The sequence below is a fragment of the Myotis nattereri genome, assembly GCF_964212035.1.
Source record: "Myotis nattereri genome assembly, chromosome: 12".
Lineage (NCBI taxonomy): Eukaryota > Metazoa > Chordata > Mammalia > Chiroptera > Vespertilionidae > Myotis > Myotis nattereri.
Genome location: NC_138087.1, coordinates 50,991,789 through 51,013,080, shown reverse-complemented (window position 1 = coordinate 51,013,080; position 21,292 = coordinate 50,991,789). Strand labels below are relative to the sequence as shown.

At 40.7% G+C, this 21,292-nt stretch overlaps 1 protein-coding gene across 1 annotated transcript in view; it reads left to right on the top strand.

Moving 5' to 3' along the window:
* The first annotated feature begins 1,670 nt into the window (after positions 1-1,670).
* The window catches only part of AGTPBP1 (ATP/GTP binding carboxypeptidase 1), a 111,610-nt gene continuing 91,988 nt past the window's right edge, over positions 1,671-21,292 (top strand). The window contains exons 1-2 of the mRNA XM_081103329.1: positions 1,671-1,889; positions 21,144-21,208. Coding sequence (XP_080959455.1) covers positions 21,177-21,208 — 32 coding nt within the window. The 5' untranslated portion in view covers positions 1,671-1,889; positions 21,144-21,176. The remainder of the gene's footprint in view (positions 1,890-21,143; positions 21,209-21,292) is intronic.

Genomic DNA, 21,292 nt, shown 5'->3' with positions numbered 1-21,292 from the left:
ATTAGGTGTTCTCAGACTGGGTGGTCTGGGGTAGCATTTGTTTTAAAATGATTAAAAATACCATAATCTACTTTTTGGTGCTCAAGGTGGGAGAAACTATGGCATTTATAAAACGGTAGACTCTTGTTTATCCCAGTAAAGACATCTGCCGAGGGTAAGCTGCAAGAAACTCGCCTGGTTCACCTTGGATCAGTTTTTTTGTTTTATTTGCTAATCCTCACCGGAGCATATTTTTTCCCATTGATTTTTTTAGAGAGAGTGGAGGAAGAGGGGTGGAAAGAGGGAGAGAGAAATCTGTTGCCTCCCACAGGCGCCCCTCCACACCGGCATCAAATCCTACAACCCAGGTTTGTGCCCTTAACTAGGGATCAAACCTGAGACCCTTCTGTGGGAGGACCTAGGCTCTAACTACAGGCCAGGGCTAAGACCAGGGGCCAGGGCTACTTTTTGAACCTCTTTTACACCTGTTCAATCTCATTTAAACATGAAGGTAAGAAAACAAAACAAGGACCTCACAGTTCTCAATTTATTTCTCTATTTCAGCGATTTTCAACCTTTTTCATCTCATGGCACACATAAACTAAACTAAAATTCTGCAGCACACCAAAAAATCTTACATACTTTTTGCCGATCTGACAAAAATAGGCATAATTTTGATTCATTCACACTGACAGCTGTTGTTTTGTTGGCTGCTGTTATTTTTTTGACAATGGAAGGGAAAAGAGGTCCGCGGTCCTGACTAGTCAGGTATTGCATGTTGTAAAAATTCTTGCTGCACGCGGATTGAAAATCGCTGCCCTAACTGGTTGTAATCATGTTACATTCCTTACCAGCTACTATAAACAGCAGCAGACATGACCCATGCTCTTGAAAAAAAAAAAAAAGTGTATTTATTAAAAATACAGTCAAAACAGAAGGGGGTGTATCAGTGTTTAATCTGTCTGGAACACTACTTTGGCTCAGATAAAAATTCCGTCTTTGCTTTCCGTAGCCAATTTAGCATTGCCATTTTCGTGACTATATGTAGGCACGATACAAAATGCTAGTAGCCCAAACATGTCAGCATGCTGTTTTGTTCGCTGCTGCAATAGGCATGTAATTGACTTGAGGTTTGGCCACCAGGTGCAATTTCGTGGTGTTCTGGGAGCCCAGCTGGGGAAACTGCATGTCTTCTAGCTTCTCATTATGGATTCTCCTTGAGGTCAGCAAAGGGCTAAGCGTCACCATGGCCCTCAGGGACTAATCTAATGTGACCCGGTGTCACGTGGGGTGAGGTAAGAAGCGCTTGTCTGGTGTGACCAAAAGCCTCTTAAGGGAGGGGGCGTGGGGAGATGGATGGTAGCGGGGTGGGCGCCGGACTAGTGCCGGGAAAAGGCGGGGGCTCTAGTTGGGAGCCTCCAGGAAGGTGATTTGTGGACAGTGGCCGGGCAACCCGTCTGGTCCGGTTGGGCGGCAGCTGCCGGGGCCGAAGGTGCGTGCACGGCACCCCTCCAGCCTCTGGGCCCAGCCTGCCCGCCCCACCCCTCCCACGCCGGCGCGCGCGCTCCCGCCTGGCCCGCGCGCGCTCCCCACCCCACTCCCGCGCCTGCGCCGCCCTCTCCCCCGTGCGCACCCCGCCGCCCGCTCCCCCGCTCCGCGCGCTGCCCAGCTGGCCCGTGCGCGCGGTGGGCGGGGCGCCGCGCTGACGTTGCCCGGGATGCGGGAAGGTTCCTCCGCCGCCGCTGCTGCCGCCTCTGCCGCGCCTGCCAGCCGGGTTTCTATGAAAACACCCGGCGGCGGGCGGCGAGGGATCCGCGGTGCGTCCAGCGAGCAGCCGCCGGCCCTGCCTGCGCCGAGCCAGGGGGTGCGGCTCGGCCCACTCCCTGCCAGCTCCCCCTCCTAAGCCCACGGTGAGCGCCCCGCCGCCGTCCGCGCGTCCGGCCGGCCGACCCTCGGTGCCCCTCTGCCCTCCCCGGGCCGCGGCGTCCTGGGGGCGGGAGAAGCGGGAGGAGAGCGAGTCCGGGCCCGCCGCCGCCTGCGCCCTGGGACCCTCACCTGACAGGTTGTGTAACGCGTTTCTTTGGGGTGGTGGTGGAGCGGCTCTTGAGGGAAATCCCTGATGGGCTGGAGGTTTGGCTGTTAATGGAAAACGCTCTCTCCCGCTCCCACCCGCGAACATCTGATCGCCCTCTCTCCCCCATCCCTATCCCCATCCCCGCGGAGGGTCCTCGGCGCAGTCTCGGGGTAGAGGCGACCCCGTGCCCTGCCCTTTCTCCGCTCGCCGCGGCATAGAGCAGAGCCCAGAGGGGCGGCGGGCCGGGGGTGGGGTGGGGGGGGTGGGGGTGCGCGCCCTGCTTCTCCATCCACTCGGGTACCCAGCCAGCCCTCTGCTCGGAGGTGTGCGGAGCTGCGAGGTGAGGTGGGTGGGGTGTGGCACCTGCGATGGCTAGGTTTGCTTCCCCGCAATGGGTGTTTTGGCCTGAAGTGTGTTCTCTATTTACAACTTGTCGCCCTGTGTGTTTGCTCTGAACCTCAATCAGATCGCCCTAGATGACACTGCAGAGTTCCCCACAGCCTTCCTTCCTGAGTTGCGGGTTCTTAATTGCAAGTATTCAGTTCAAGGACTCCTGCAATCCCTACGCTAGGCGGCTTGCTTGTTCCCCCTTCCCCGTGTCCTCTAAGCCTATTAGGACCAGTGCAGCGTTGAATCCGTTGGTTTCCTTTCCTGGGCATTGCCCATTGTAGAATGGAGTTTTGATACATCTTCGTCTGCTCGATGTGAATGTTGGTAACTGCAAGCCCATTTTTTCCTTTTCAGATACTAGTAGCTTGCTCAAGTGTCTGAAGGTCTTAGCACTGCTGATTAGCTAATACGTTTTAACGCTTAGGGGACATTTTCTTTGGCGATTTTAATTCTGGGTGGATGTTTTTTCCTTCAGGTATTCAGAATTGCAGCAGTGTTTGCACTGCATGACAATTTGTAGTTAGATAGGACTTCAACAGTCCTCTTGATCACTCATTTTAACTTATCTTTTGTGCCCATGTTGTAGTCTGTATGTAAATCGAGTTATCACTTTCTTTAACTTCTGCATTCCTCTTCCTAAATTGTCCTTTTCCCTTAGAAAACCAGAAAGTTATTTTTGTAATTGTATCGTGGAATGTTTTCAGTTTAGTAGACCAAAAAAGTAGTCGTTTATTTAAGGAGCTTTAAATGGTACATATTTTAAAACGTGTGCCAAAAGTTAAAACTCTGCAAGATCTGTATGGATGTCCTGTGTAATTACTGTGAGATAGTTACCAGTTTCTTATCCACTCCTTATTTCTCACCCTTAAGCAGATTTGTTAGTTTCCCATTCCACTTTTCTTAAGCTTTACAATGAAGTTTTAAGTTCATTTTTAATGGCTTTAGAACTCTGCCTTGAATTGCTTCGATACATAGTTAGAACTGCAGTCTCACTCTGAACCCTGAAGTGAAGGGGGTAGACTGAGAGCTACCCTTGTAATTAGCCAACTCTGCAAAGCATTTAAATGTTTTAATGTAGTTTAAGCTTTTGAAGAAGAAATTTTTATTGCCTTGAGTCAAGGCATTATTCTCTTTAGAATAGTCTAACTAGAATCCTGTATAATGGTTTCAGAGGTAGTAGAGGTCTAGATTAGTTTACACTGGCAGTGGTTCTCAACCTTCTGGCCCTTTAAATACAGCTCCTCATGTTGTGACCCAACCATAAGATGATTTTCGTTGCTACTTCATAACTGTAATGTTGCTACTGTTATGAATCGTAATGTAAATATCTGATATGCAGGATGGTCTTAGGCGACCCCTGTGAAAGGGTCGTTTGACCGCCAAAGGGGTCGCGACCCACAGTTTGAGAACCGCTGTTACAGTATTGTATTTTACAGTATTCACCATCCAAAATCTGCTCTTCTTGCTTGAAGTCTCTCAGTGCTTGGAAGTTGAGCATCAGTTCTAATAAATGAACCCCTTAGAGGGTTCTCTGCAAGTTGGGAGCATCCTGTAGACAGTTGGTAGAGTGGGCACTGACTATTACACTATATTACACTATATTACACTATATATTACACTATATATTACACTATATTACACTGACTATTACATTTCTGTTAGTTACACTGCCTTTAACCTATAGCAGTGATGGCGAACCTTCTGAGCTCGGCGTGTCAGCATTTTGAAAAACCCTAACTTAACTCTGGTGCCGTGTCACATATAGAAATTTTTTGATATTTGCAACCATAGTAAAACAAAGACTTATATTTTTGATATTTATTTTATATATTTAAATGCCATTTAACAAAGAAAAATCAACCAAAAAAATGAGTTCGCGTGTCATAGGTTCGCCATCACTGACCTATAGTGTAGTGACTAAGGGGTTGGGCCTCAGAGCCAGACTGGCTGGGTTTGAATCCTGGCTTTGCTTTAGAAGCAAGTTATTTATCCTCTTTGTGCTTCAATTTTCTCAGCTTCAAAAATGGGATAATAGTGGTGACACCCTTAGGATGATATTAAACATGAAAAGAGCCAATCCACCTGAAGTGCTCAGCCTGGCACCTAACAAGTGCTCAGTAAATATTATTGCTGCTGCTGCTTTTCTTCAGCCGTTGAAGGGAACGGGTAAGCTGAAGAAGGACTTTGGGCCGATGGAACATTATTAGCGCAGATTAATTCCACTAAGACCCATTCGCTTTTTGGGGGCTCATTGAGAGCTTAGTCTCACTGTCCTGCCGTGGGAGCGTGTCATTTGGTTTTAAATAGAGCAGCTGGACCCTGAGCGGGGTGTCTTGAGATGCTGCTGTGGAGCTGCTCAAGTATCCCTGTTGGTCCTCCTGACAGAACCTTGGAGTGTCTCCCTCGTGGTGGTGGTGGCTGCTATTTTAATCACCTGTTTTTGAGTATGTGATTGTGCTTATTTGACTGTCATGTGCTACGGTGAAAAATATTATGTACCAAACTATGTTTATCTGATCAATATATTGCATGGTATTTCCAACATACCCAAATCACTTTTCTTCTAAAAATTGTTTATGTCTTTTTTTTTTGCTATTAATATTACAGAGAGTGAGGTTAGTTTTGATTTGGTATCGTGTTCCTTTTTAGCTTTCATGTAATATTCTTAGGAAAGTTTTTTTTTTTTTTAATATATTTTATTGATTTTTTACAGAGAGGAAGGGAGAGAGACAGAGAGCCAGAAACATTGATGAGAGAGAAACATCGATCAGCTGCCTCCTGCACACCCCCCACTGGGGATGTGCCCGAAACTCAGGTACATGCCCTTGACCGGAATCGAACCTGGGACCTTTCAGTCCGAAGGCCGACGCTCTATCCACTGAGCCAAATCGGTTTTGGCCTTAGGCAAGTTTTAAGAAATATTTTTATTGATTTCAGAGAGGAAGGGAGAGGGCTAGAGAGATAGAAACATCAGTATTGAGAGAGAATCACTGATGGGCTGCCTCCTGAATGCCCCACACTGGGGATTGAGTCTGCAACCCGGGCTTGTGTCCTGACTGGGAATCGAACCATGACCTCCTGGTTCATAGGTCAAAGCTCAAACACTAAAAAGTTTTTTTTTTCCCCCAAATTTAATGATTTTATGTATTTGTTCTTGGTTTGCAGGGATCTGATAGAATCTTGGATTGTAATACAGTGTTCTTTAAATCAGTTTTAAAACTCTTAGTCTCAGGACCCTCTTACACTCTTAAAAAATTATTGAGCACCCTAAAGAGCTTTTGAGTCTTCTCTCTTTTCTTAGTTAATGCATTATCAATCTTGTTAATGTTTTCAGAGAACCAATTTTTGGTTTCAATGCTTTTTCCTATTCTCTATTTTATTTATCTCTGACATATTATTTTTTTTTTTTAAATTTTCTTTCTTCTATTGGCTTTGGGTTTAGTTCTCCTTTTTCTAGTTCCTTAAGTTGTAAAGTTAGGTTGTTTATTTGAGAGCTTCCTTCTTTTTAAAGTTGTTTATAGCTATAAATTTCCTGATGAGCACTACTTTTCCGCATCGTGTAAATTTTGGTATGTTGTGTTTTTTATTTTCATCTGTCTCTTAAGTATTTCTAATTTCCCTTGAGATTTCTACTTTGCCCCATTGGTTGTTTAAGAGTGTGTTATTTAATTTCCACAAATTTGTGGATTGTCCAGTTTTCCTTCTCTTACTGCTTTCTTAATTTATCCTGTTGTGGTTGGAGAAGGTACTTTGTATATCTTACTTTGTATATCTATTTTAAAAAATAATACTATTGAGACTTAATCTGTGGCCTGACCTATAATGTGTCCTAGACTGTCCCATGTGCACTTGAGAAGAATGTGCGTTCTGTTGTTAGGTAGCGTGTGCTCTGTATGTCTATTTGGTTTATTGTGTTGTTTAAGTCCTCTGTTTCTTTTTTTTTTTAAATATTTTTTATTGATTAAGATATTACATATGTGTACCCTCTACCCCCCCTCTCCCCGCTCACCCCCTCACCCCCCCGTTGTCCGTGTCCATTGGTTAGGCCTATATGCTTGCATATAAGTCCTTTGGTTGATCTTTCCCCCTTGCCCCCACCCTCCCCTACCTTCCCTCCAAGGCCCGACAGTCCAATCAATGCCTCTCCGTCTCTGGATCAGTCCTTGTTCATCAGTTTATGTTGTTCATTATATTCCACAAATAAGTGAGATCTTGTGGTATTTATCCGCTCTCCAGTTCCATCCATGCTGTGGCAAATGGTAAGAGTTCCTTTTTCTTCTTCATCTTCTTAAAGAATACCTTTCAGCATTTCATATAATGCTGGTTTGGTGGTGATGAACTCCTTTAGCTTTTTCTTATCCGTGAAGCTCTTTATCTGACCTTCCATTCTGAATGATAGCTTTGCTGGATAAAGTAATCTTGGTTGTAGGTTCTTGCTATTCATCTCTTTGAATATTTCTTGCCACTCTCTTCTGGCCTGCATGGTTTCTGTTGAGAAATCAGCTGACAGTCGGATGGGTACTCCCTTGTAGGTAACTGACTGTCTTTCTCTTGCTGCTTTTAAGATTCTCTCTTTATCTTTTGCTCTTGGCATTTTAATTATGATGTGTCTTGGTGTGGTCCTCTTTGGATTCCTTTTGTTTGGGGTTCTCTGCGCTTCCTGGACTTGTAAGTCCATTTCTTTCACCAGGTGGGGGAAGTTTTCTGTCATTATTTCTTCAAAAAGGTTTTCAATATCTTGCCCTCTCTCTCCTTCTGGTACCCCTATAATTCTGATGTTGGTACGCTTGAAGTTGTCCCAGAGGTTCCTTACACTATCTTCATATTTTTTGAATCTCTTTTCTTTTTTCTTTTTCGGTTGGGTATTTTTTGTTTCTTTGCATTTCAAATCTTTGACTTGATTCTTGGGATCCTCTTGTCTGCTGTTGGAGCTCTGTAAAGTATTCTTTATTTCAGTCAGTGTATGCATAATTTCTAATTGGTCCTTTTTCATGACCTCCATGGTCTCACCATACTCCTTGAGGGATTCATTAAATTTATCGGCGGTTTCCATAAAATTCTTGACAAACCTTATAAACGTGGCCTTGAACTCTATATCCAGTCGTCTGGCCTCCTCCGTTTTTGCCAATTGTGACCTGTTTCTTTGTCTCCGCATTTTGGCTGCTTCCCTGTGTTGATAGAGTGGCCTGCGCGCCAGGTGTCCTGTAGGGCCCAGTGGCTCAGCCTCCCCAGTTACCTGGGGTGGACACTCTTGGTGCACTCTTGGTGCCTTGGTTGTTGTAGGATCACTGGGAGGAATTGACCTCCAGGCCAATTGGCTGTGGGAAGCAGCTGTGTCTGAAGTGGGAGAATGGTCCCCCTCTGACCACTGGGTACAGTGGCTCCTGGATCTAAGGAGGTGCTAATTCAGCCCCTGCCTGAGGCCACAGAGCAGGAACCACGAAGAGGCTCAGCTGTGAAGCAATGCAAGCCGCTGCGGGGCCTTGGGCCTTCTCTTGGAAGTTCCGGGTCTGGCTGGCCCGGCTGCAGTTAGGTAATTATCAGGTTGCAAAGGGCCGGGGCATTCACATGCAAAAGCCTCTGCCGCAGCCCGGGTGGGGCAGGGTCTCAGGGAGTCAAAGGGCGTAGAAAGAAGCAATGGCTGATTCTCCGCGCCCGGAGTCGCGCGTCTCAGTGTCCCGGCAACGGCTGCAAGCACCTCCGAGGGAAATCTGCCCCCAAGTTCGCCCGCTGCCGCCTGAGAGAGCAGCCTCTCCCCGTATGAGACCTGGGTCCCCAGAGACTTCCCGGAACCGGAGATCAGAGCAGTCGGGAGCTTGTGATTCAAAAAGACAGCCGCGTCCTCAGGTGCCACCCCCTTTCCGCGCGCGCGGGAGCCGCCGCCGTACCTCTGCACTCAGCCTCCGCAGCTCCTCTGGCTCTCAGCGTGCTTTTCTTTTCTTCTAGTTGTAGAAATTACACTCAGCCAGCCTTCCTGTTGTTTTGGACGATGTTTGCTCCGTCCTTTGGGCTAATTTTCAATTGTTGTGTGGGGCGACTATTTCCCGGTGTTTATCTATGCCGCCATCTTAGTTTCTCCAAGTCCTCTGTTTCTTATCTTCTTTCTGGTTGTTCCATCGTTATTGAGAATGGGGTACTGAAGCATCCAAGTAGTATTGTAGAATTGTCTGTTTCTCCCTTTAATTCTGTCAGTTTTTGCTTCAAGTATTTTGATGGTCTGTTATTAGGTGCTTGCCATTTATACTTATTACATTTTCTTGCTCTCTTGAACCTTTTATTAACATATCCTTTGTCTCTTAAAACATTTTTTAGATCTAAAGTCCATTTTGTCTGATATTAGTATAGCCACCTCTGCTTTCTTTTGATTACTGTTTGCAAGGAATATATTTTTCCATCCCTTCAGTTTCAGTGTATTTGTTTCTAAAGTGAGTGTTGTGGAGAGCATATTGCATCATGGCTTTTAAAATTTTAAAATTTTTCATTTTTTTATCCATTTTGCTAATCTCTGCCTTTAGATTGGAGAGTTTAATTTATTTACATTTCAGATAATTATTGATAAGGAGGAAATTCTGTCATTTTGCTATTTTTTAATATGCCTTATTGCTTTCTGAGTCCCTCATATCTTGTGTCTTTTGATTCTTATTGGGGATATTAGTGGGGCCTGACTTTAGCTATGGTACTTTCCTTAAAACAAACAAAACTTAAATCATTTTAATGGATCAGAGTTAGGTTAGAGGCAATAGATATGTTGGTTTCAAGGTAAAAATTTTTAATTTCATCTATCACCTATATAGATTTAGGGATTTGGGAATTTGTTTAAGCCTAAAAGTAGTCATTTGCAATCTGAATTGCTGGAAGAGTAATTTTAAATAAAGTAAATTGAAGTGTAGTGGGATTCAACTGTCCCAACAATAATACCCTATAACTTTTAGTATAATTGAGGAATCACATAGCAGAACAAATGAGACCTTTATAAGTGCCAGAGTGTCTTTTGTGGAGAAATGTGTGAAACATTCAAACTTGTGCTCCTAATGAGGATGCATGATGAGAAAAGGTAAAAAGTATAATCTTTTTACAGGTTTACTCTTACCCACATTTTTTGATCAAGTTAATGACAGTAATATATGTGAAATAAATTTGCCTGTTTCTAGTTGGGCTAACACATTCATAAACTAATAATTGGATGTTATATGAGTCAGGTAACTAGATGAAAAAAAATGTCTACTTTAACATAGTAATTTAGAGTAGGTTAATATACACAGACCATGTTCACGGTAAGTTTTTTTTCTCTTAATATAAATGGTGATAATCTATCTGCCTATTGCTGGGACGATTATTCTTCCTTTCTTTAATAACAAAACAGATATTTTGACCTCCTTCCCTCAGAGTTCCTCACTTTTTTCTTTAATGATGCTGCCAAGGGTATGATGGGCATATTCTTTGGGTTGTTTCTTACTAAATACTCAGGGTTGCAGTTTTTCTCACATTGATATAGCTGGTGTGGGGGAATAATAGTTAGCTCCCTTATGTTCTTGAAGAGTGATTTATTCATTTCAGGTGGTGAAACAATTAGAGAAAGTCAACAAAAGATGATTTGTATTCATTGTAGCTATTTCCCCATTTCCTGTGGCTGAACCAGCTACCCAGATATTCTTTAACTGTGGTCTTTTCCTGGTTGCCCGCTCCCACTCCAGCAGGAACAATATAGTGTTTATAGCAAAGGTTCTCATGGTTAATTAGAGAAAGGTTTCTTAAATGTTTTTAAACAGTGGAAGCTTTTTGTCTAACGGTATCTTGTAGGAAGACCTATTTGTAAATAGATGAGAGTAAAATAGTGATGTTGTTCTGGTTGAATGGGAACTGGACCAAGTTGTTTAGTCTGGGCAAGTCAGAAGGGAATCATATTTCCTCAGATTGAATTTACAAGATTTAGATGGGACTTTGGAGTGTGAACAGTGTATGTTTCTTTGCACTTTTTTTTTTTTTAAAAAAGCAGTTTAAACTTGAAATAAATTAAAAACCATGTATATTTGAAGTATTTATATATCAGACTATACAACTTTAAGTTTGGGGTGTGTGTCAGAATTTTTTCTATGGATTATTTGTGGAATGAAAATTAAGACAGTTTATGTGTATGAAATTCTGATGCCTGGTGTGTGTACATGCTTATTGACTTAGCTCATGGGCTTCATTTCAGTCTTAAGCTAGTGAGAATTGAAGTTTTCAGTTTTTAGATTCCCTGGGCTCTGGAACTAATTCTAGTTGAGGAAAATAAAAAATTCAGATCTAAAATTTTGTGCTTTTCTTGAGCTAGAGTAGACACAATTGCTTGCTTTTCCTTATGCATGGGCTAGCTTGAGGAAGTTGATTTTGCTGTATGATTTTCTGCTAAAGTCAAATTACCATATAATTTTAGTATAGGTCATCGTTAAATATATAAAAGCACTCATACAGACCCCTCCCCCAATTTAGGGTAATGTATGCTGTGGACTTTTAGGTGACAGCATAGATTTTTAATGTAGCTTTTTTTTGGGAAGTGAACATATCAAGATTTTGTTGTCATATAATAAAACAAAATATTAAGCTTAGAGCTGGATCACTTGACCCTTTCTCTTCTTATCTCCTCCCAGTTAAAAATGCTTGCAGCTCTTAATAGACAGCATTCTCTTAGATCTGCAGTTGGGATCAATGCATTCAAGCCTCAGCACAATCTTCTTTGTAGTTTTAGCCTTTTTTCAGAAAATCGGCTTAGTCTGCCCACGATAGCCACTCTGCTTCCTGTCACAATGCCGCTTTCCCTGCGCATACAGAGAATCCTTGCCCTTCTCCTACGGTGTTACTTTGTGGGGTTGACGCTTGCCACACTTCTTACAGAAAGTTCAGCCGATTTTAGGAACATTCATCATGTTTTCAAGAGCGCTATCAGCAGGGAAAGACAGCTTATTATTATTATTATTTTTAAAAAACTTCTGTCAGATAATTAACTCAGAATACATTTCCCAAAGACCCAGGTGGGTCGGTAGTTTGCTTTTGTGCAAAAGTACATAGTATTTTGTCATGGGAAGTAGGCATTGAGGTACAGAGGACATAAGTCTCTAATTCTAATTTAGAAATGATTGAATTATGAAAGTTCCTGCAGAGACGAAGCTTGTTTTCCTTTTTAAAGAGCTTTGTTGAGATATAACTCACCATACAATTTTCCCATTTATAGTATGCAATTCCGTGGCTTTTAGTATATTTACAGAGTTGTGCAACATTATCACAGTCAGTTTTATAACATTTTTATTACCTCAAAAAGAAACTCTATACCCCTTTACCTTCTCCTCCCATCCTAATCCCTATCTCCCCTAGTCCCAGGTAACCAGTAATCTGTCTCTATAGGTTTACTTATTCTGGGTATTTTAAATACATGGAATTATATAATGTTGTGGTCTTTTGTGGCTGACTTTTCCCATTTAACATAATATTTTCAAGTTTAATCTAGGTAGCAAATATTAGTACTTTGTTTCTTTTGATTACTGAATAATATTCCATTATGGGGCTATATCACATTTTACTTATTCATTTATCCATTGATGGGCATTTGGGTTTCCACTTTTTGGTTACTATGAATAATGCTGCTGTGAACATTTGTGTATAAGTTTTTGTGTGGATATAGGTTTTCATATTTTGGGGTTGTACCTAGAAATGGACTGTCTGAGTCATTTGGATACTTTATGTTTAGCCTTTTAAGGCACTGCTAGACTACTTCCATTTTATCTGCCAATTTACATCCCCTTCAGCAATGTATGGGGTTTCCCATTTCTTCACATTCTTACTAATATTTATTATCTTAATTGTTTATTATTTATTATAGCCACTGTAGTGGGTGTGAAGTGTTATCTTATTGTAGACTAAATTTTAAATAGTAACTAGGCATAGCAGGGATGATAATAGTCTAAGATGGAATTCATATTACAATTAAAGTATTTAATAGACTAACCTAGGACCATAATCCTCAGTAGCCATCTTAATCCTAGCTATGCGTGATTAGTATCACTTCCTAATTTTATTTTATTTTATTTACTTATTTTTTGTTAATTTTCACCCGAGGATATTTTTTTCATTGATTTTTAGAGAGAGTGGAAGGGAGGGGAAGAGACAGGGAGAGAGAAACATTGATGTGAGAGAGACACATTAATTGGTTGCCTCCCTCATGCTCCCTGACCAGGACCCAGGATCAAGCCTGCTACTGAGTTATGTGCTCTCAACTGGAATTGAACTTGTGACCCTTCAGTCCACGGGTTGCCGCTGTAACCACCAAGCCAGCCCAGGTAGGGTTCATTTCCTAATTTAAAAAAAAGAGTCAGAGATTTATCTAATCTCTGAGGATATTATTGTATGATTCCTCACCCCTCAAACATTTCTTTATTGAAAAAGAAAATAGTGAAGATTCAGTTGTAAAGAACAGAATCTACTCTAGATACCTTAAGCAGAAAGGGCTTATTTACCAGAGGATACCAAAGAGCTTAGAGAATTGTTGGGATGTGTCAGTTTGGTCCTTTCAGAAGATAGAAACCACACTGTAGCCCTAACCGGTTTGGCTCAGCGGATAGAGCGTTGGCCTGCGGACTCAAGGGTCCCTTGTTGGAAAAGGGCAAGGTCAAGGCAAGTAGCTGTGGGTGGTGAATTTGCTGGCCATCAACCCTCTAGGGTGCCAGGGAAAGCTGTTCATGGGGAGATGTCTGTCCGGTCTCTGTGCTACCTCCTGTTGGGGACGCTGGGTGTGCTGCAGGAGCCTGCTGCTGGAAAAGCCATCCTTGTTGCAGGAGTGGGTCCTGAAGAAGCCTGTCTGCTGCAGCCTAGTGAGCAAATTGGAACCAGAAGCAAAACTCTCTCCTCTGCAGTGTCTTTCCAGTGTCCTCTTTTGACAAAGCTTAATATCGTGCCAGCTGGCAGAGAAATGAATAGTTTGAGGGCATACATCCATTTTCACAGAACAGGCACACGGTGAATTTGGAGATGAGGGGCAATAAATTAATGTCTGGCACAGGTATCACGTGGTTTACAGAATTGTTTGGAGATCTAAAGGAAGAGACTGTAGGTTGAGCTTGAAGGAACAACTCCCAAAATCTTTGCAGAGAACTGAGAAACCAAGGGGTGTGTGTATAATTGTTTCTTTTATGATTAAAAAGCTTTCTGTGTAATTGTGAAACTGCTCTTAGATCTTCATTGCGAGAACCACACTCCTGTTTTAAAATTAGGAAACTGCTGTGGTCAGAGGCTGTGGTGATCAGGATTCTTTTGCTGTGCTTACCAGCTATAGAGCTATACTGGACCAGGACCAGCCTATCTGGTCTGCACCAACCCTGCCTACAAGAGACTAGACTAGCCTTTCTCAATCTTTCTACACTGGAGGATCCATGAAATAATTCTTAGGTCTCAGGGAGCTCCTCCATAAAAGTTATAACATCTATAAACTTTGTGATTTAGTTTAAACAGAAAGTTTAGATAAAATAATTGTTATTATCACCTATAATCCATTGGTGAAGTATGGGTCTTCTGTCCTAAATAGTTTGAAATCGGAACTACCTGACACTGGTGAGATGAGATTGATGGCAATTTTCTGGGAGAGGAAGATGCTGCACATCCCATGGGAATAGAGTGAACCAGCCACAGGGTCTGTGGGAGACAGGCTTTGTAGTAACAAAAGGACGAAGTAACCTTCCCATCCCTTCACTGTGGGAGTTTGTGATTAGTTTGTTTGAATAATTCTGAGAGCTGGCAGGGGACTGAGACTAGTTAGGTTTTGGATTGAATCGAGTACAACTGGTTTGGCTGATGGTGGAACGGGCTGGGCGAGGAGCCATTCCCACTGGAAGGGGCACATGTGGAAAGAGTGGGAGAACTCTCATTAGGCTTTGGGGGCCCTGTGAAGCTCAGGATTCTCAGGGCAGCACTTGAAAATAATTAGGTCTTATAATACAGTGCTTCAGTAATGACTGCTAATGCTTTATTGACAGAGGATGATATATTTTCTGTGCATCTAATTATTTTGGCCATCTTATTAGTCTCTTCTTTTGTGTGGATATCCAGCCCACAAAGAATGTAAACTCTGATGTGAATTAGTAATGTAGATAGAAAAAATAGATTTTCCTTTTCTTAAATTTCCCACTTTATTTTTTATTTTATTCAAGTAGGCCTAGGAGTCTTACCATAAATTTTTACTATACAAGGTACTAATAAAATATGGCCTATGTATATGGTATGTGCAAGAGTAGTTTTATTTATATTTATTTAAAGCAAACAAAAAAGACTTTAACCTTATTTGAAAAACAAGTAATTAATTTAGTTTACCATTCTGGAAACAGCTAATTTTCATGATTTTTTTTTAAAGCATTGGAGATATATATATATATATATATATAGATATAGATATAGATATAGATAGATATAGATACACACACACACACACACACACACACACATTTCAGAAAGGAAAGGAGAGGGAGATAGAAACATCAATGATGAGAGAGAATCATTGATTGGCTGCCTCCTGCATGCCCCCTACTGGGGATAGAGCTCTCTACCTGGGCATGTGTCCTGACCTGGAATTGAACTGTGACCTCCTGTTTGATAGATTGACGCTAAACCACTGAGCCACGCCAGTTGGAACACACTGAGCCACGCCAGTTGGAACATTTTCATGAGTTTTAAAGACTCATATGGTAGAGGTATTAAGTTACTGTTAAATAAATGGCTTCAGTTTTTTTAAAAATAGGCCTGATAGATTTAATTTAAATAAATATTTCAAGTTAATTTTTTTGGTAATTTTTTATTGTGGTAAAATATATTTGGCCACAATAAAACCATTTAAACCATTTTAACGTTATAATTCAGTGGCATTAATTATATTCACAATGTTGTGCAACCATAATCACTATTTTCAAAAATTTTCATTACCCCAGACGGACACTCCATAATTTCCATTAAATAATGAGTACCTATTCCCCTTTACCTCAGCAAAGAAAAGTCTGTTCTTTTGTTATTGGACTTGGCACCCTTGCCAAAGTCACTTGCCATAGATATATGCGTTTATTTCTAGACTTTCAGTTCTGTTGCATTCATCTGTTGTCTATTGGCCAGTACCACTTGTAAGCTGATTTGTATTAATGTATTTACAATATGGAAATTATTGAGAATGCTAAATAACAAAGCTACTAAAAATAATGTTAATAAAAATATATCCTAAGACAGAATTTATATAAGAATTTGAAAAAAAAACTTTTTTAACCGATTGACATGATGAGGCTCAAATATAGTTCCAGAAGTTTCAAATTATTATATATATATATATATGTGTGTGTGTGTTGATTACTTGACCTTTTATGAAAAGACTTTATACAAGGCAATTATTTTTTAAAACTAAAACTAAATAATGAAGTTTATGTCTTTCATATGAAAATTGTTTGCTTTCTTTTGTTAAACTTGAAATAACCATTCACAGATTTCATTGTCAGCTGTCATGAGGTGATTTTCTCCTTGATCTCGATAAACAACTAAAAAATTTCTTACATAAAAAGTTGAAAACTTGTAGCCAAAATGTTCATTTCTTTATTGTGATTTGCAGGCCACTACTCTTACATAGAAATCCAGAATTTTTTTTTTTTAATATATTTTATTGATTTTTCACAGAGAGGAAGGGAGAGAGATAGAGAGCTAGAAACATCGATGAGAGAGAAACATCGATCAGCTGCCTCCTGCACATCTCCCACTGGGGATGTGCCCGCAACCCAGGTATATGCCCTTGACTGGAATCGAACCTGGGACCTTTCAGTCCGCAGGCCGAAGCTCTATCCACTGAGCCAAACTGGTTTAGGCGAAATCCAGAATTTTTTAAGGGGCAGATCAGTAAATCTCATCTTGAGGGTCTAGTCCAGGGGTGGGCAAACTTTTTGACTCGAGGGCCACAATGGGTTCTTAAACTGGACCGGAGGGCCGGAACAAAAGCATGGATGGAGTGTTTGTGTGAACTAATATAAATTCAAAGTAAGCATCATTACATAAAAGGGTACGGTCTTTTTTTTTTTTAGTTTTATTCATTTCAAATGGGCCGGATCCGGCCCGTGGGCTGTAGTTTGCCCACGGCTGGTCTAGTCAGAAAGTGGCACATAAGATTCTTCCTCCTCAAGGTCCAGAGATCCTTTTCCACTCTCAAGCCCAAGTAGCAATCATTTTATGGTTTCCTTTTGTCACATGATCTCCCCCTGCCAAGAATCTTGTCACTTGAAGTAAAAATATTTTCTCTAAGGTCTCGCAGAGAGTTGTCCAGTTGTTTCACGTGATAAGTGTTTGCTAAGTTGACTAGCTTCAGTAGCCGCTCTTGATCCTCTGACCTACTTGTGAAAGTACTCCCGCAATTCACCTTTCAGCTGACACCTGTTGGGAACTCTTCATTTGCTAAGCCACTGGATTTCTGCGTGTGGCAGGAGTTTTATGTGCTCTTTCTCCAGTTTTCCTTGTAGTTCTTTAAACATTATTGAGTGTACAGGTTTTTGTTTAATAAAGTTAATCATTTTTATAGCTTTAAGTAGAACTTTAAAAAAAATGTCATCTCCCAGAGCTTTTGACACTTAGCTCTCTGTGAAAATACTGTGTTGTGAAGTCAGGTATTTTTAATTTTAATTTCTTAATAAGAGTAGCAAATCTTCACATAGAGCCAGCTATGATGGGATATTATCAATTCAGATGCCAACATAGTGCTTCTAAAACACATCCTTAGTTTGCAGATAGGAGATCAAAACATTAAATACCCTGTTTTTTGTTAACTTTGGGCAGCAAGCACTCTGTAGCAAAATATTTTTCTTGATTTTACTGTTCTCAAATTTTATAATTATGAATGCATAATATATATAGAGTATAATCATATATATATATATATATATTATAGTTTACAAACTCTGGATTCATCAATCCGGATAGAACCCCCCCCCCCCCCCATATTTTTCTGTTTATTACATAAGTATTTTACATCATGTGACATGCCAATATGTTGACTTACCTTACAGTTAATATGCTGTAGAACTTTAAACATTTCTCCTATTGCATCTCATATAAGCATTTTACTTGAAATAATTTTACATTCTGATCTCATTAGTTTCTCAGCAATGGGATGGCTTTCCCTTTTCTAGTAAGTTCTGCTACTATTCATATTGGTACATCAGCCTTTTCATTGTATATAATTTTTTAAAAATAAAAGCTTTATTATGTTTGAGATTCCAGTAATACCTTTAACTTGTGAAATGACTATAATTTGTAGTTAAATGTCCTTTGAATATTGCTGGAACCTTTGTTGCAATACTTGTAAAGTTGTTTTCAGAGACAACACAGAATGGAATGGGCCAACTTGAGATACCAGCCTGTGTGTAAACCCATTGATAAGTCGTTTTCGTTCTCAAGCTGGGGTTTTGTGTGTGTCTTTTGTTGCACTAGTTTAGTGAAATGACTCGCAAAATTGTCCACTGGCCCTTCTCTTGTACCTCACCCTTAAAAATGGACACATTTGATTATCAAGCATATTTGTAAATACAATGTTATAATGTAAAACGTAAGGGCATAATAAATAACCAAATGAGACAATCACAAAATTTCACAGTATAGTTTCCTTGTAATATAGTCAGCCCACATTTTAGAAAGTTTGCACCAATAGCAAAGCATTAACAATGGGGCAACTGGGTATATTTCTTGGTTTTATTTTTTGTTTTCTTCTCTTTCTTTTCCCCAAGGTTTTAAAAGGGTCAGGCAGGATGTTGTGTTGAGAATAAACAGACTCTAGGGGGCCAGAGGTAGAAGGGAGCCTAGGACGGTGGCTTGATCATAGAAGTAGATGTGGTAAAAGTGATCAGATTCTATATTTTAAAAGTAGAATTATCAGGACTTTTGTTTTTTAATGAATATTTTTTTGAGGGGCAGGGGAGAGAGAGAAACTTGTTGTTCCACTTATTTATGCATTCATTCATTGTTTCTTGTATGTGCCCTGACTGGGGCTAGAACCTGCAACCTTGGCATAACAGGACAATGCTCTAACCAACTGAGCTATCTGGCCAGGGCTTATCAGGGCTTCTTGGTGTTTTGGATGTGGGGTGTAAGACAGAAGCTAAGGAGGAAGTTAAGGTTTTGGGTCACATACTTGGAGGGAGAGAATTGTCTTTAACTAACCTTGGGAAAAGCTGAGGTTAGAACATCCTTGAAAGGGAAGGGAAGGTCAGGAGATCAGTTGTGGATATCTGGAGTTTGTGATATGAGAGATCTAAGTGGAAGTGGTTGAGTAGACTGAATGAGATCACCAAGAGACCTGAGGTAGAAAAGGACATGAGAGAACTGAGCCTTGGGGCATTTCAGGAAAAGAGGCTTAGAAGGAGTGGCAGGTGGGTAGACAGAAAACAGAGTATGTCCAATTGAAGAAAGTATTTCCAAGAAGAGGGAGTGATCAGCCATATCAAGTGCTGCTGATAGAACCAGTAAGATGAAGCCTGAGAATTGACAGTTGGATTTGGTAACAGTAAATGAGATCATTGGTTGCTGACAAGAGCAGTGTTGATGGGGTGGTGTGTGGAAAACTGGACTGGAATGTGTTTAAGAGGGAATGGGAAGAGAGGACTTTCTGACAATATATATAAACAACTGCTTTCAGAAGGGAAAAAATGGGACAGTAGCTGAACTGGGGAACTGAGAGCAAGAGAGTCCTCCACCCTACCCCACCAAAGGCATAAAAAAACAACAACATGATTTTATGGTGATGAAAATGATCCAACGAAGAGGAATGAGTAGAATGTGCCTAAATTCCACGGTCAGTTATATACTCCCTCGCATACCTTCTCAACTTCTTTGCCTATTTCTTGCTTTGTCACCTTTGGTTGGCAAAACCACAAGCTTGGTGAAGTGCAGCACTTCTGTTTCTAAGGTGCCTCTCCTTCTATTACCCCAAACTTGCAATGAACACACACTTTCACAGCAGCAAGAAGGGCCTTGGTTTACTCGGAGGCACTCAGGTCTCAGGCCTCAGAAATAGAAAGCGCCCTCAGGGACACACTGGGCTAACCCTGAGATAATGAGGACGAGAATTGGCCTTTTTCCTGAGGAACTCTAAAGTCTCAGAAGGCAGATTTCTTTGAGGTTGTCAATTTCTTTGGTGAAGATTATTTGCCAGACATGTTGAACATGGGGGTATTGAGGAGGTAAGAAGTTACGTGCGATTGTAAAGTTTTAGTTAGCTGTTTAGCAGTATATTCCTCTGCTGTTCTTGGTATTTCCCAGTTCCCTAGTTACGAGTTTCCTGAGTTCTTCTGGACAAAGTCCCCTCCTTCCTCATAGTTTTCCTTTCTGTCACTGTGGGCTTTACTGTCTACTCCAGTCCTGCGAGGGAGAGGAGAGAAATGCTTGTGGTTAAAGTACTACCTTACTGGGAATTGAAAGTTTGAGTCATTTCTTAACTGTTGAAATAGGAATGATGTAAATGCCCAGCATTAATTTTTGCAAATCAGAATTTACAGTGAACTCTCCATAAGGTGTGCTGCTAATGCAGTTTTAGAGAGAAACATACCACTCAGCAAGAAGTAACTTTTTATGGCAACAACACATTGGATTCTTCCTCCCTTGTATATACAGTTAAGTCTTAATTAACTTGGATATTGGGAAAGTTACTTTGATTTTGTAGTCATTACAAAATAGTCAGTTGAGCCCTAGCCAGTTTGACTCAGGGGCTAGAGTGTTTGCCTGCAGATCAAAGGGTCCCAGGTTTGATTCTGGTCAAGGGCACGTACCTTGGTTGCAAGCTCCTCCTCCGCCTAGGGCCCTCCCTGGTCAGGGCTCCTGCAGGAGGCAATCAATCGATGTGTTTCTCTCACATTGACATTTCTCTCTCTGTCTTTCCTTCTCTCTTCAACCCTCCCTAAAAATCAATGAAAAAGTATAGTACTCGAGTGAGGATTAACATATATACATACATACATACATACACACACACACACACATAAATAAATAAATAAATAAATAAATAAATAAATAAATAAAACATAAGTCAGTTGAAAAAAAGAACAGCAATTTTTAAATTTCTCCTAACTTAAAAACAGACCATGTGATTTTCATAATAATCCAAAAATTATCAAAATTTTGTGAATCAAGATTTAATGTTTTAAAATATATAGTATGAACTTTGTAAAGATAAAACCTGTACTGCTTGAAGGAAAATATGCATGAAATGCATTAAATAGATGTTACAGGTTTTTACTCAGTCTGAAAATTTGTTTTTAATGTAAAAATATTCTCATGTAGAACTAATCATACATATCTGCAGTATTTGAGTACTTATGTGAATGGTGGACAACAAGTACACTAATCTCAGGATGCTGTTGTTGGTTTGAGTATTTTAAGGAAGAGTATTAGAGCAGGAAGGATAATTTTATCTCAAAAGTGAACACTAGATTGTAAATTGTGTTAGATTAGGTCTTTGCATTCTTATAGCTCCAGGATTTTGGCACTGTTTTACTGGTTGATTTTGGGTAATAGTCACATATTGTGCATTGAAGTGACTTGCCAGAAGCACACAGAACTCAAGTATTCTCCTTTGACTTCCAATGTTATCTTGTGTTTTCCATAATAAAAACCTTCATAATGTATAGAAATCAGAATTATATTTAATTAACTTTTTTTTAAATTTTAGATTATCTGCAATGGTGAAATGAAGTAACTCAAGATGAGCAAGTTAAAAGTGGTATCAGAGAAAAGGTACTGTAATTCTAAATACCAATATGTATAAACTAGGGGCCCGGTGCACGAAATTCGTGCACTGGGTGTGTGTGTGGGGGAGTG